The sequence below is a fragment of the Vigna angularis genome, chromosome 9 (genome assembly GCF_016808095.1).
Source record: "Vigna angularis cultivar LongXiaoDou No.4 chromosome 9, ASM1680809v1, whole genome shotgun sequence".
NCBI classification, from domain to species: Eukaryota; Viridiplantae; Streptophyta; class Magnoliopsida; order Fabales; family Fabaceae; genus Vigna; species Vigna angularis.
The window spans coordinates 21582922-21595260 of record NC_068978.1 but is presented as its reverse complement, the minus strand read 5'-3'; the positions used below and the strand labels follow the sequence as shown (position 1 = coordinate 21595260).

Genomic DNA, 12339 nt, shown 5'->3' with positions numbered 1-12339 from the left:
GTGTTATGAGGATTGACTAGGTTACCAGGAGTGGTGTCTAATACTAAGTTCTAGTGAGTGTAATAGGTGTTACCAAGATTGATTAATGTAACCAGGAGTGATGCTAATACTCAGTTGTAATCTTATTGAGATTATAGTGGAACCCTCTAAAAGGTCTTAGAGAAGAACTAGACATAACTTATTTGACTGAACCGATATAAAATAATTGTGTGTTTATTGTTTTAGCTTTACAAAATATCTTATTTATAAACGCTACAATTGCTTACGAATTTAATCATTGATAAATGCTCTTGTCATTAGACGCTATTTTCCTTAAAAGTTTTCTTTCTCAAATGCTAAAGTAGTTTTACTAAACGTTTGAAAAACACTTTATCACTGAACATTGTGGTTTAAACGATGCCTTATAAATCAATCATCTAACAACCTGTGTAGACCATCTAACTCTCACTGAACATTGTGGGTTCAACTCCTTCCATTAACAATACTAACAACTAATATTGTTGATATAAAAAAAATGTTATATTCCTTTAGGAGAATCTCTCATTATAAATATACTTGAAAATTTTCATATATGAGGAATGCAATGTATAACGTCTTTGTTGTTCACAGTTAATTTTTAAGGAGTCTCACATCTCCTTAACCTCCTTCAACCTACAAACATTTTTATATTCATTTTTGGACAAAAATAAAAGTTGAAGTGTGTCCTTCATTATTGGTTAATTGCATGGTGTTAAAATCCTTTTTTTTTTACCAAGTCTTCTTTTAGGACGTGATCTTAATATATCCTCAAATGATGATCTTCTTCCACAACTGGTAATGTGTAGACTTAACATACATCTCCATCCCGTCTCTATAGTATAGAAATTCTTCTCTAAGGTTGGAGGCCTTTGATGGACTCTTATTTTGTTGTAAGCTGTTGCTTGATTTCAACCAGGGCTATGATTTCCTTTTCCTTTAGACATTAAGTGATGCTTAACATTGCAGAGGATTGATACCAATTGTGAAAACAAACAGAAAAACATAAGAGATGATAATTTGTACTTTTAAACTTTTTTGAAAATTTTGCAATATATCACTAGTGATGCACAATTAGACCATAATGCAATATCAAAATATGCAAGGAACAAAAATAAACGAAAGAAAGATTTATACTATGATTTATACTACTAGGAACCATATTCCGTTCTCAATCAACCAATTGAGTCAATTACCTCTAACATGGACCAAAATAATAACAGAAATTATGGTGAACAATAAAATTAAAAGCCAAAACAAAATATAAAAAATTGTTGAAAACAAGAAAAAAAAAATACACTTGTTCACTTAGCCAATGCTAGCACATTGTAGAAACCAAAACATAAGCAAACATTTATATTAGAACCGAAACGAAAATTAATTTAGTGAGAAACACATGTAAAATTCCCAAATTTATATTGTTTATAACAACTTTTTCACTTTCATGAAAACATATTTAGGAACCAATAAAACATGAAAACATACCCTTTTGGTAGTCCTTTTACGGAAGGAAATACAAACATTATACTTTTCTCAAATCAAACACAACCTTGTATGTTTAATATCAAGTCTGCCACGTATGTAATGTAAAAATAGAATAACACAGAAAAGACATTCATTAACCTATTCGGTAACACAATAGTTATAGAATTAGAAGAATCCAGGAATGGTGGGTCACACCTCAGTATTTTACCAGCTACCTTCTGTGTCAGAATTCAGATACAAAATAAAATAAGCATACATACACCTGGTAAATTCAAGCAAAATATAGATTAATCGACAAAATAGAATGTAAGGTATCCTATTCTATAAATTATATAACATACACTGATGATTAATCTGGGTAGAAGAAATTAACTTAATCTGAAAGATTATGATCAGACATAGATACTATACTGTTTACACAAACTTCTGTAGGAGATGCAACAATATAACAGTATCTTGTCGGCCATGAAACAGTATTATTCAGTTCTCAGATTGCCCTCGCTTAGGGCCTGCCCCGCCTCAAGCTGCATGATGGACATTTGTATTGCTTTATGCTCTCAGCTTTTGCAGGAGTAATCTTCACACATTTCCCATGGAACCACCTCTCACATATGTCACAACCAATCCAAAATTCGTCTGCATTGTAATTTCCGCCACAGCTCCCACACAGGGTTTCACTATGCTCGTCATCCTCCTCTTCATATCCTTCATCTGCAAACTTCGGGTTGCTTTTAACTTGCCCATCACTTGATCTCTGCAGATAAATGAACAAGCAAGCATCATATAGCAGCAAGGTTTAGCAACCTTTAATTCAATGTCTTAGAAGTACTTGGAACCTGAAACAGATTTCATGATCAAAGAGTTTCTAAAATACATTCCATTTATTCCTAAAAGTATTTGCAACATGAAACAGATTTCATGATCAAAGGGTTTCTAAAATACAGTCCATTTATTCACCTCATGATCAAAGAGTTTCTAAAATACATTCCATTTATTCCTAAAAGTATTTGCAACATGAAACAGATTTCATGATCAAAGGGTTTCTAAAATACAGTCCATTTATTCACCTACACAGTAATTTTTATTATCATAATGCAAAGAGGAAAATATAATTGTCGCTGCATCAGTGTGACAGATTCTGTTCTTAGTTCCACAAAAAGATTAAGATCCAGAATCTTTAAAGGCCCCTTTAGTTTTTGACTGTACAAAAATTAATAAACAAGTCGATGATTATGTACAATAAAGTGTTAAATTTGTGCTTAATTTTTAGTACCATAATAACTTGAGAAGATATAATGACATTGATTGATTTACTTTCCTTACAAACTTTTATAATGCGTGAGTATAACCTAACCATGACAGAGTGCTAATCAACTAAATTCAGATGATCCGACCACAAAATAAATAAATAAATAAAATGCATACACTTACAACAACACTAACCTTGGTGCTGCTCCTAGATTTGCTTCCACTGTCTGCTGTGGGCTTGTCCTTTACCGGCTTCCTCTCAGTCACAACTTCAAAAACAGTAGGAAGATCATTTATCAAGCCAAACAAACGTTTCCTGCCATAAGGAATTTATGGAACCATCAATAGAAAGTAGGGGTTATAGGCTCGATACAGAGCAGATGTCGTGGAAACTGAGAACATGAATTCTACTAAGGAAAAACTTCCAAGAACCAAAGCAACAGCATATACATATTCCCCCGTTCAAATAATAAATTAAAATCAGTTTATTATATTTTCCTTAAGTATCTTTGGGACATATAATGCCCTTTGCAGCTCTAAATTGAATATAGGAGGGAAAGATAAACACGATTGCAGAAAGATAAAGGCACTTATGAATTGCTTTGACATAATTGTTGAGTTCAAATATAAAGCATATTATTACAGCTTAAAATATAATCCCCTTTGGAGCTCATAATTGTAAGTGGGAAAGATAAACATGATTGCCAAAAGATGAGGACTTAAATTAAATAATAAGAATTCACAGACGCACGATGGTAATCCATCCCACCAACCTCAAATTCATGATTAGTTTGCTGAATTGTTACTCTTTTGGATGAGAAGGAAAACTAGAAGATAAGATTGCCTTAAGAGACCTCTAATAAAAGGACTGCTTGCATAAAATAATCCAGAATCACAACATTCATTTCCAGTTAATTTAAAAACCATTATTTCTTCAACAACATTCACCCATCACGATCCTGAGGCATTTCAGAACCCATTACAATAACAAGACCCCAGTATTCAACATTACACACAGCAATTAAGCATCAGCATTGCACACACCGAGCAAAAACCAACTTAAATCCTCACCACATGCTCACACCCAAACCAAAGATAGACTGTACCTTTCATTGCGGTTAAGACGAGCTCCAAGATAAAAAGCCACAGAAAGCAGCCACGAATCACTGTGCACGGCAACCAGAGAAAGCCAGTCCCTGCGGTTCATGCCATCCCTTGCAAAATTGATTCCAAGAGCAGGCTCCGGTAGCTCCGGCGGAACTTCCTCCGCAGGCAAAGTCACCTCCCAAGTCTCATTCGGATGTCCATAGAGGCACAGGTTCTCCTTATCTTAAAACAAGCAAACCAGTAAAACCTCGAACTCAATGAAACAACACAAATTCACAGTAATCATCACAGAAAACCATAACAACTACCACATCTAACTCAACCAGTTAGTTAAGCGCATATCAAACTCAAACCTTACGCCCAAATCAAAATCCAAAACCCAACATGTCACAGAAGAACAGACCCGACCCAAGTCAACCTTAACCTTTTCAAAATTTACCAGATTAGTAACAACACATAAACTGCTTAAGTGTCACACATACACAAACTAAGAATCCAAAACCACTAACTGATAATTAGTTTGTTAACTAATTTACATATATTATAAACAAATAATACATATATATTTATTTATTCGTTTGTTATAAAACATGTCGGATGGGACATGTCAAACTTTGACTTTCTTTTATTATATGTTTTTTCGCTCAAATTCTGATAAAAGAAAAAAAGTCAACTTGCTCAATTTACACAGAAACAAAAAAAACACAATTGGAAAATCAGTAAAAGAAAACAGTCTTGGAACGTAAAGCAAACAGAATTCAGATCCGCGGGTTCGCTGTACCTGGATCACAGAGTCCGTAGAATTCATCGACATCTGAGAGAAGAAAAAGCCCTAAAGTGTTAGGGCGATGACTGAAATTGGAAGGGGAAAAAGGGGAGTTAGAGAGAGAGAGAGGAAGGACCTTGAGAGAGAGCGCGAACGATGGCGGTTCTTCGGGCGGTGTAATCCTTGAAGATCTCTTCGACGGTGCGGGGAGTGGAAGCCATTTGCATGAAAGGAAGGGGCAATTGAGATCTGAAGGGAAGGTTCTAGAAGGCGCGACGTGGGTGCAGGGTCGAGACCATGGGAAGGGATCGTAGGGATCGCGGGTGCATGTGATGGTGTTAGGGACTGAGAGAAAGAGGCTGGAATTTGGAGAGGAAAATAATAAATAGAACAACAGACATAGTGGAAGAGTGTATGTCTGCGTGTCTATGTGAATAACGCTACAATCAAAAAATTATTATTATTATTATTATTAATATTAATATTAATATTAATATTATTATTATTATTAATAATATTAATATTATTATTATTATTATTATTATTATTATTATACTTTTTATTCAGTGATTACACTTTTATAAACCATATCAGACTATTGTAAATGAAAAATAAATGCGGAATATTGAAATTATAGCCTTTTAAAATATTTCTAAATTAAACAATTTTAATAATTTATATGTGACATAAAGTTTTTGTAAATGAAAATTATTGTAATTTAGGTTTTTTTGAAAAATTTATAAATTAAATTGTGTTTTCTATTAAAGTGTTAATGTTCTAATAAAATTAATTAAATTATTGATAAGATGAATTTATTTAAATAAAAATATTTCAATATATATATTATTTTTTAATTTGTGTGTTGTACATATGCAGCTTAAATTTAGATTATTGTTATTATTGGACTATTCAAAATAGTTCAAGTATAAAATCCAAATATGATATCTTCAAGATATTTAACATTTATAAAATGAGAGAAAGATAATAGTTGAAATATATAATAATAAATAAATATATTAGATAGATTATATTATTTGGAGACAATGAAGTATTATCTTTTAAGATATTATATAACATTATTATATAATAGGATATAAACTATGAATATCTTGAATATGTATATTTGTTAAATTCGTAAATTTTTTTTCTTGAATAAATATTAAAGTGTAATTGTAAGGACCTAATATTAGAGTAGATAGGTGTATTAAAATAATGAGACTGAGTATTTTATTATAAAATAATCTTATAATATAAATAGAAATTTCTAAAGTTAGGTTCATTATCTAAATACGTACTATTTTTCTAAAACATTGTTTCTTTTCCTTTCTCTTCCTTCTCTCTAACTTTTTGATGACAACCTCCTTGGCTAGGCTGGGCCAAAGCTAGGAGATGTGCATGGAGGGGTGTTCATTGGATGAATGGTGCAGAAATGTGGTGGTAAATGGTCCAAGGATGATGAGCTAATGTATGAATGGTGTAGAAGCTCAAAGCCTCTAGGAGATATGGTGGTGGTGGTGTAGTGTTTGGTGGCTCCAAGAGAGGTTAGGCCAACTCAAGGAGGAAGGTGACTGGAGGGGCCTCATGGGTTGCTCTAGTCTTGATCTAAGATGAGTAGTATGGTAAAAAATGGGCAACATAACATTACTCAACATCAAAGATGAAATACAAGGGTGGAGACACCTCTATTTATAGGCCAAGGGTGTCTCCTTCTAACCCTAAAAGCATGATCTACCACCTTTGCTCTCATTGGCCAAAAATGAGGCCTTCTAAGGAGTGGACAAGTGTCCACAAATCCTCTCCATTCCTAGAGTGCCATGTGGCCACTACTAAAAGCAAAAACTCTCCACTCCTAAGGTGCCATGTGACTACCTTTTAAAAAGTAAATCCTCTCAAATGGAAGCATGACACATGGCACACACTTTCCACTTGGTTTGGATGTCTAACTTTTAAGGAAAATCCTATGCTACTTAGGCCTTAATACAAGCCTTAAACAAACCTACACTACATGGCCTAATACAATGGCTTAAATTCCTACACTAATCTTCAATCCATGCTCCATGATGGCTCCAAAGGTGGCCCACAAGGTAGAGTTGGTGTCATCTTCATGGATGACTTCCACTCTCTTGAAAGTGATTGACCATGACTAGGGGATTTGCCATCATTCCCTCCCTCTTGAAAAAGATTTGCCCTCAAATCTTCAACATGGAACAAGGCAAACTTCCTTATCTTCTTTGGAGTTTTGTGTGCTTCTCCACCAAGGTCAAATACCCATTTTATAACACAAGTTAGAAGAAATGTTATAATAGTGTGTAAATGAAGAATATAGCTCCCAACAATGATACACCTTAAATCAAATGAATGATCAAGGTCTTGAAGAGTAAGAGCATCTTTGAAGCTTTAATTTGTCTTGTGTTGGATGTATATGTTTGAAAGACTATCCATTCCAAGACAAGACTTAATTTTTAGGGATATGCCATCATACCCTCCCTTTAGAAAAGGATTTGTCCTCAAATCTTCTTGATCTTTTATGACAAAAACCTTTTTCTTATTATTGGTTAATTTGTGTATCTTTCCACCAGGATCAAAGATCCATATGCAAGTGTCATCAAACACAAAACCAATAATCTTATGAGCCACAAACAACATGTATCTAGATGAAAGATTTAAAGAAGACCTTATGCTAATTTTAAAAGAATTTACATGAAAACTTTGAAGGTCTACTCCACAAAATTGTTTGGGTTTACTTTGAGTTAATTGTATCGTAGAAGGTAACATCAACTCAAAGTTTGATTTGGAAAAATTTGAGGAGTTAAAAATAGTGGGAGGTGAAAAAGAAGTTGAAAATTTTTCAAAAGTAAAAGTTGGAGTTATGAAAGATGGTTGGATGTATTGAGAAAAGTTCAAGGATTGGAAAACTCCCTTCATCATCTTAGTCTCAATCTTAATTGTGGGAGTGGTAGGGGGCTTTAGTAACTCTTCCTCTTCTTCTCTTATCTCAATCTCTTCTTTTTCTCTCTTTTCTTTCTCATTCCTTTATTTTATCTTTTTCTCTTCATACTCTCTTCTTCTTTCCTCCTCCTTTTTCTCTCTTTTTACTTGCTCCTCTTTCTCTCTTTGTTCTTTCTCTCTTTTCTCATGCTCCTCTTTTTCTCTTTGTTCTTTCTTCCTTCTTTTGTCTTTATCTCTTCTTCTCTTTATCTTCCTTAAATCCTTTTGGACTTTTTCTTGTTTTTCATTAAGGATTCTAAGCTCTTCTTCTAAGGTAGCAAGATATTGTTTTGTTTCAACTCTTTCTTTCTTTTCTATCTCTCTCATCTCACATATTTGCTCTTGATTTATTACAAGGGAAGAAGCAACAAATTTTCTTCTCATGCATGCTCTCAAGTCACACCAATCTTTAATTGGAGATTTTCTACCTTTCTCAACCTTAGATTGTCTTTGATTCCACCATTCACTTGCATGTCCTACAAGCCTAGAGATGCATAAACTAAGTATATGATATTTACCATGTCTAACTAGGAATGGATGAAGTTCTTATATTCTTTTCTCCCATGCTAGGTATGATAATGCACTAGTATTCTCACCAAATAATGGAAGGTCACTCTTAACTTTAGAATGTAGCTCAACCTCACAATGACTTAAATGCAAGCTACTATAAAAACTCATTTGTTTTAAAAGAATTTTGAAAAACAATTTTCACAAATAATCCTAGACATTTTTAAGATTTTCAAAATGGCTTAAGCAAACAAACTTAGTATTTCAAATAAAATTCCTTAAAAGACTTAAGGAGACAAGAGAAGCTTAAGTTCACTTCTAGGAAAGAGAGGTGAATCACTATGGATTACTTAGAAACCAAGTCTTTCCTAGCCAAAGCTTACCTCAAGTTCTCTTGTACCAAACTTCTCAAAGGGATTTAAACTTGAAATAAAAGTTGACACACACTAGACTATCACAACTAAAGAAAGCAATTAAAGCTAATCTATGCGGCCTAATGGTGAAGTTAGAAGGAACTTTGGTTCCCTCACACTTACCAACTACAAAACGCAAGATTAATCAAAGTCCAATGTTCTTGTTAGGACACATCCTAACAAGGCCAAATATTACAAGTCCAAAAAGGAAAACAACTACACTTTTACAATTCAAAGAAAATACACATAAATCTCTCTTTCTTACCAAGTGTATACTCTCTTGTTTTGTGTTTAGACCAAGACTTCAAGCTTCCCTTCAAGGCCTCCTTCACCTTTGGATGTTGCTCACTAATTTGGGCTATTATCCCCATGATCCTCACGTTTTTTAACATCCAAAGACCTACACCACAAGTTAACACCACTAAAGCCAAAAGGAGTCCAAGGAAAAATCAAGAAAAGGTCTAAAATGAACAAAGGCTCTTCAAAAGGAGTTTTACTTTGACAACCATGAATGTTTAGAAGACAATCAAGCAATTAAATGGTAAGAAAGAAAGGTTAGCACAATAAAAGGAGTTACCTAAAGAAAGGCACTAGAATGAATCACAAAAAACCAAAACTACTAGAAAAACACAAGGTGCTTTTGTTCTTTTGCAAGCTAGACCAAATGGTGCACTAAGCAAAACCTTTTTAGGTCATCATGGTTGCTGGAACAACAGCTAGGGACATGAGTTTCAGCTCCCAAATCAACATCAAAGTGCTCCCACAAAAGTTGGTTACATATGGTACATGCATGTGCTTTTACTTTTACTTTTTGCTTTTGCTTTTGTACTTTTTGTCTACTTTTCTTTTGTACCTTTTGTCTCTTATTTTTTTTGAAATTTTTAGCACAAACAGACACCAAATCAGATATCAAATCTGGGGAGTTTCAAGCTCATACAAGCTTATAGTACCAAAATGAAGAAAACCTACTAGAATCAAATATAGCATGAAACACAAAAAGTGACATAATGGAAACCTAACTCTATGAACTTGTTCATGATCTAACAACAAGTATGAACTCGAATATATAAAATAAAAGCACTCAAAGGCACAAATACAAATCATTTTTTGGACATGACCTCAACATATATTTTTGATGATTTTCAAAGTTTCAACTAGGAAATAGAGACATCAAAAGGACTAAACATGACTCTAGACAACATGGATGGATTCAAAAATAAAAATGACACAAAATAAGCATATAAGACCAAACAAAACAGCAAGGAATGGCTCAAAAAATAGAAAAGGCACAAAAAAGTAGCCAAAACTACCAAAAACGAACTTGAAAAACGCTAATGACAACATCCTGACAGCTTTGACCTTTGTTGAGTGTTTTACTTATAACTTTTTGCACAGAACTCCAAATGAAGTGATTTTTTTTTTGGAAACTAGACTCAAAGGGCTTTCATTTGAATATTTTTGCATACTTTGTGGACAACTGAGCTAGAGGCAGTTTAAGTTTGAAAATCGTCACAGTTTCCTGCCATAATAAATGATAGATGAAAAAAAACACAAGACAAGTAGCGAAATAACATAAAAAAACATGGAAGAATAAAGGATAGATAAGGACCAAAAGATTTAGCTCTTGAAGAACCAAAGCTCTTGATACCAAAGGATGACAACCTCCTTGGCTAGGCTGGGCCAAAGCTAGGAGATGTGCATGGAGGGGTGTTCATTGGATGAATGGTGCGGAAATGTGGTAGTAAATGGTCCAAGGATGATGAGCTAATGTATGAATGGTGTAGAAGCTCAAAGCCTCTAGGAGATATGGTGGTGGTGGTGTAGTGTTTGGTGGCTCCAAGAGAGGTTAGGCCAACTCAAGGAGGAAGGTGACTGGAGGGGCCTCATGGGTTGCTCTAGTCTTGATCTAAGATGAGTAGTATGGTAAAAAATGGGCAGCATAACATTACTCAACATCAAAGATGAAATACAAGGGTGGAGACACCTCTATTTATAGGCCAAGGGTGTCTCCTTCTAACCCTAAAAGCATGATCTACCACCTTTGCTCTCATTGGCAAAAAATGAGGCCTTCTAAGGAGTGGACAAATGTCCACAAATCCTCTCCAATGATGGGAGGACATGTGACCACTCACAAAACACAATCCTCTCCATTCCTAGAGTGCCATGTGACCACTACTAAAAGCAAAAACTCTCCACTCCTAAGGTGCCATATGACTACCTTTTAAAAAGTAAATCCTCTCCAATGGAAGCATGACACATGGCACACACTTTCCACTTGGTTTGGATGTCTAACTTTTAAGGAAAATCCTATGCTACTTAGGCCTTAATACAAGCCTTAAACAAACCTACACTACATGGCCTAAATTCCTACACTAATCTTCAATCCATGCTCCATGATGGCTCCAAAGGTGGCCCACAAGGTAGAGTTCATGTCATCTTCATGGATGGCTTCCACTCTCTTGAAAGTGCTTGACCATGGCCAGGGGATTTTCCGTCACTTTTTTCACAATTGGAGTCTCTGATTGACGATCAGGAAGTGCCTAGACGATCCTGGCATCAAGGGCAACAATCTAGACCGATTAATTTCTTATTCTCGGTCAGTAAGTCATTTTTCGCTTTTTCCCGTACGTTCTTGAACCTTGATCATGCAATTGTTTCTGCTGCATGTGTATAATAGTTTCTCTCTTCAATTCTCAGCTCAATTTAGGTTCTAAGAGCTGTTTTCTATCGCCAATCGGTGAATTATAGGTTTGTGTTGAGTTTCCTTGCGGTGCAAGTTTCAGTCGGGGTTCTATGAGCTATGTAGAGCTTGAGTGAGGTAAGGGAAGTTGGATTTTCTTTATAATTATTGAATGATTTCTGTCATGTGTATAGGTTATGTTAGTATTAGAGTTGTTGGACTGAAACTAGGATGATTTTGTTAGAATTCATGTATGCAATGTGGCTGTTTTGAATGTGCATGTTTAAACTGTGAAAATGTACTAAATTGGATGATGTTTGGATTGTTTTAGATGCACGATAAGTGTTAAATCTGTGTTAGTAGTGAATGGTTATGAATCAAAACAAGTGGTCTTAGTTTAAAGTTAATTAGAGGAAGTGAGGTAGTGAAAATGAGAAATTGGAGTTGCGGGCTCAATTAGTCTGTTGGAACAATTTGGGTAAGTCAAATGTGACTTGTTTGAGTCATCAAAATGATCAAAAACATGTTCAAAGTGGTAGATTGTGATTTGATTCCCTAAGTTAATAAATTTGATGTTCTAAAGTAGAAATTGATCCATAAACACTTTGGATTGATGTTAGGAAGGTTTAGAATCACTTAGTCCAGTATAATTAGGTATATACATAATCTAGGAATGTTAGAAATTGGAAAAAATAGATAGAATTGGTAATTGGGGTTTGAGTTGCATAATTCTGCAGATTTTCGTTATGCAGATTATGTGGACTCGTTGAGTGAATAAATTCGCACAACGAGTCACCCTGGCGAGAAGCTCTCTGCCAGGGCATTCACACAGCGAATTGGTGCGTTGTGCGAATGGTTTGAGAGGTTTGCTCTCTGTCTGATGATCCGCATAGGGAATCAGGGCGCTATGCGCCTAGTTGGGGTTTGGGACTACTGACATTTTTTATTCGAATAACGAATAAGTGCGCTCTACGAGGGTTTAAGGGGTCTGAGCCACTGCTTGGGGCTCTCGCATAGCGAACTGGGGCGCTATGCAAGGGGTTAGGGTTTGATACAATTAAGAGTTTATTCGCACAATGAATTTAATCGTTGTGCGAATGATTATGAGGGTTGGGTCTCTTTGATTTCGC

General features: G+C 34.8%; 1 protein-coding gene across 2 annotated transcripts; it reads right to left on the bottom strand.

The window, feature by feature from the left end:
- Positions 1-1766: 1766 nt before the first annotated feature.
- Positions 1767-5022, bottom strand: LOC108347645 (PHD finger protein ALFIN-LIKE 1). 2 transcript variants are annotated; one of them, XM_017587029.2, is made up of 5 exons: positions 4758-5022; positions 4637-4669; positions 3855-4077; positions 2932-3064; positions 1767-2254 (listed from the first exon to the last, which is right to left on the bottom strand). In XM_017587029.2, exons 1-5 carry the CDS (start codon positions 4846-4848, stop codon positions 2003-2005), a joined length of 732 nt encoding a protein of 243 aa, XP_017442518.1. In that variant the 5' UTR covers positions 4849-5022; the 3' UTR covers positions 1767-2002. The 2 variants fall into 2 exon arrangements, with proteins under 2 accessions (XP_017442518.1, XP_017442519.1); XM_017587030.2 differs by having other exon boundaries at positions 2944-3064; positions 4758-5020.
- Positions 5023-12339: the final 7317 nt, after the last annotated feature.

Excerpts from the sequence above, each read along its gene's own strand:
- LOC108347645 (XM_017587029.2), bottom strand. The coding sequence starts at position 4,848 with ATGCAAATGGCTTCCACTCCCCGCACCGTCGAAGAGATCTTCAAGGAT. Across the intron at positions 4,078-4,636 it reads CTACGGACTCTGTGATCCAG|ATAAGGAGAACCTGTGCCTC; the intron begins GTACAGCGAACC and ends GCTTGTTTTAAG. Across the intron at positions 2,255-2,931 it reads GCACCAAGGTTAGTGTTGTT|AGATCAAGTGATGGGCAAGT; the intron begins GTAAGTGTATGC and ends ATTTATCTGCAG.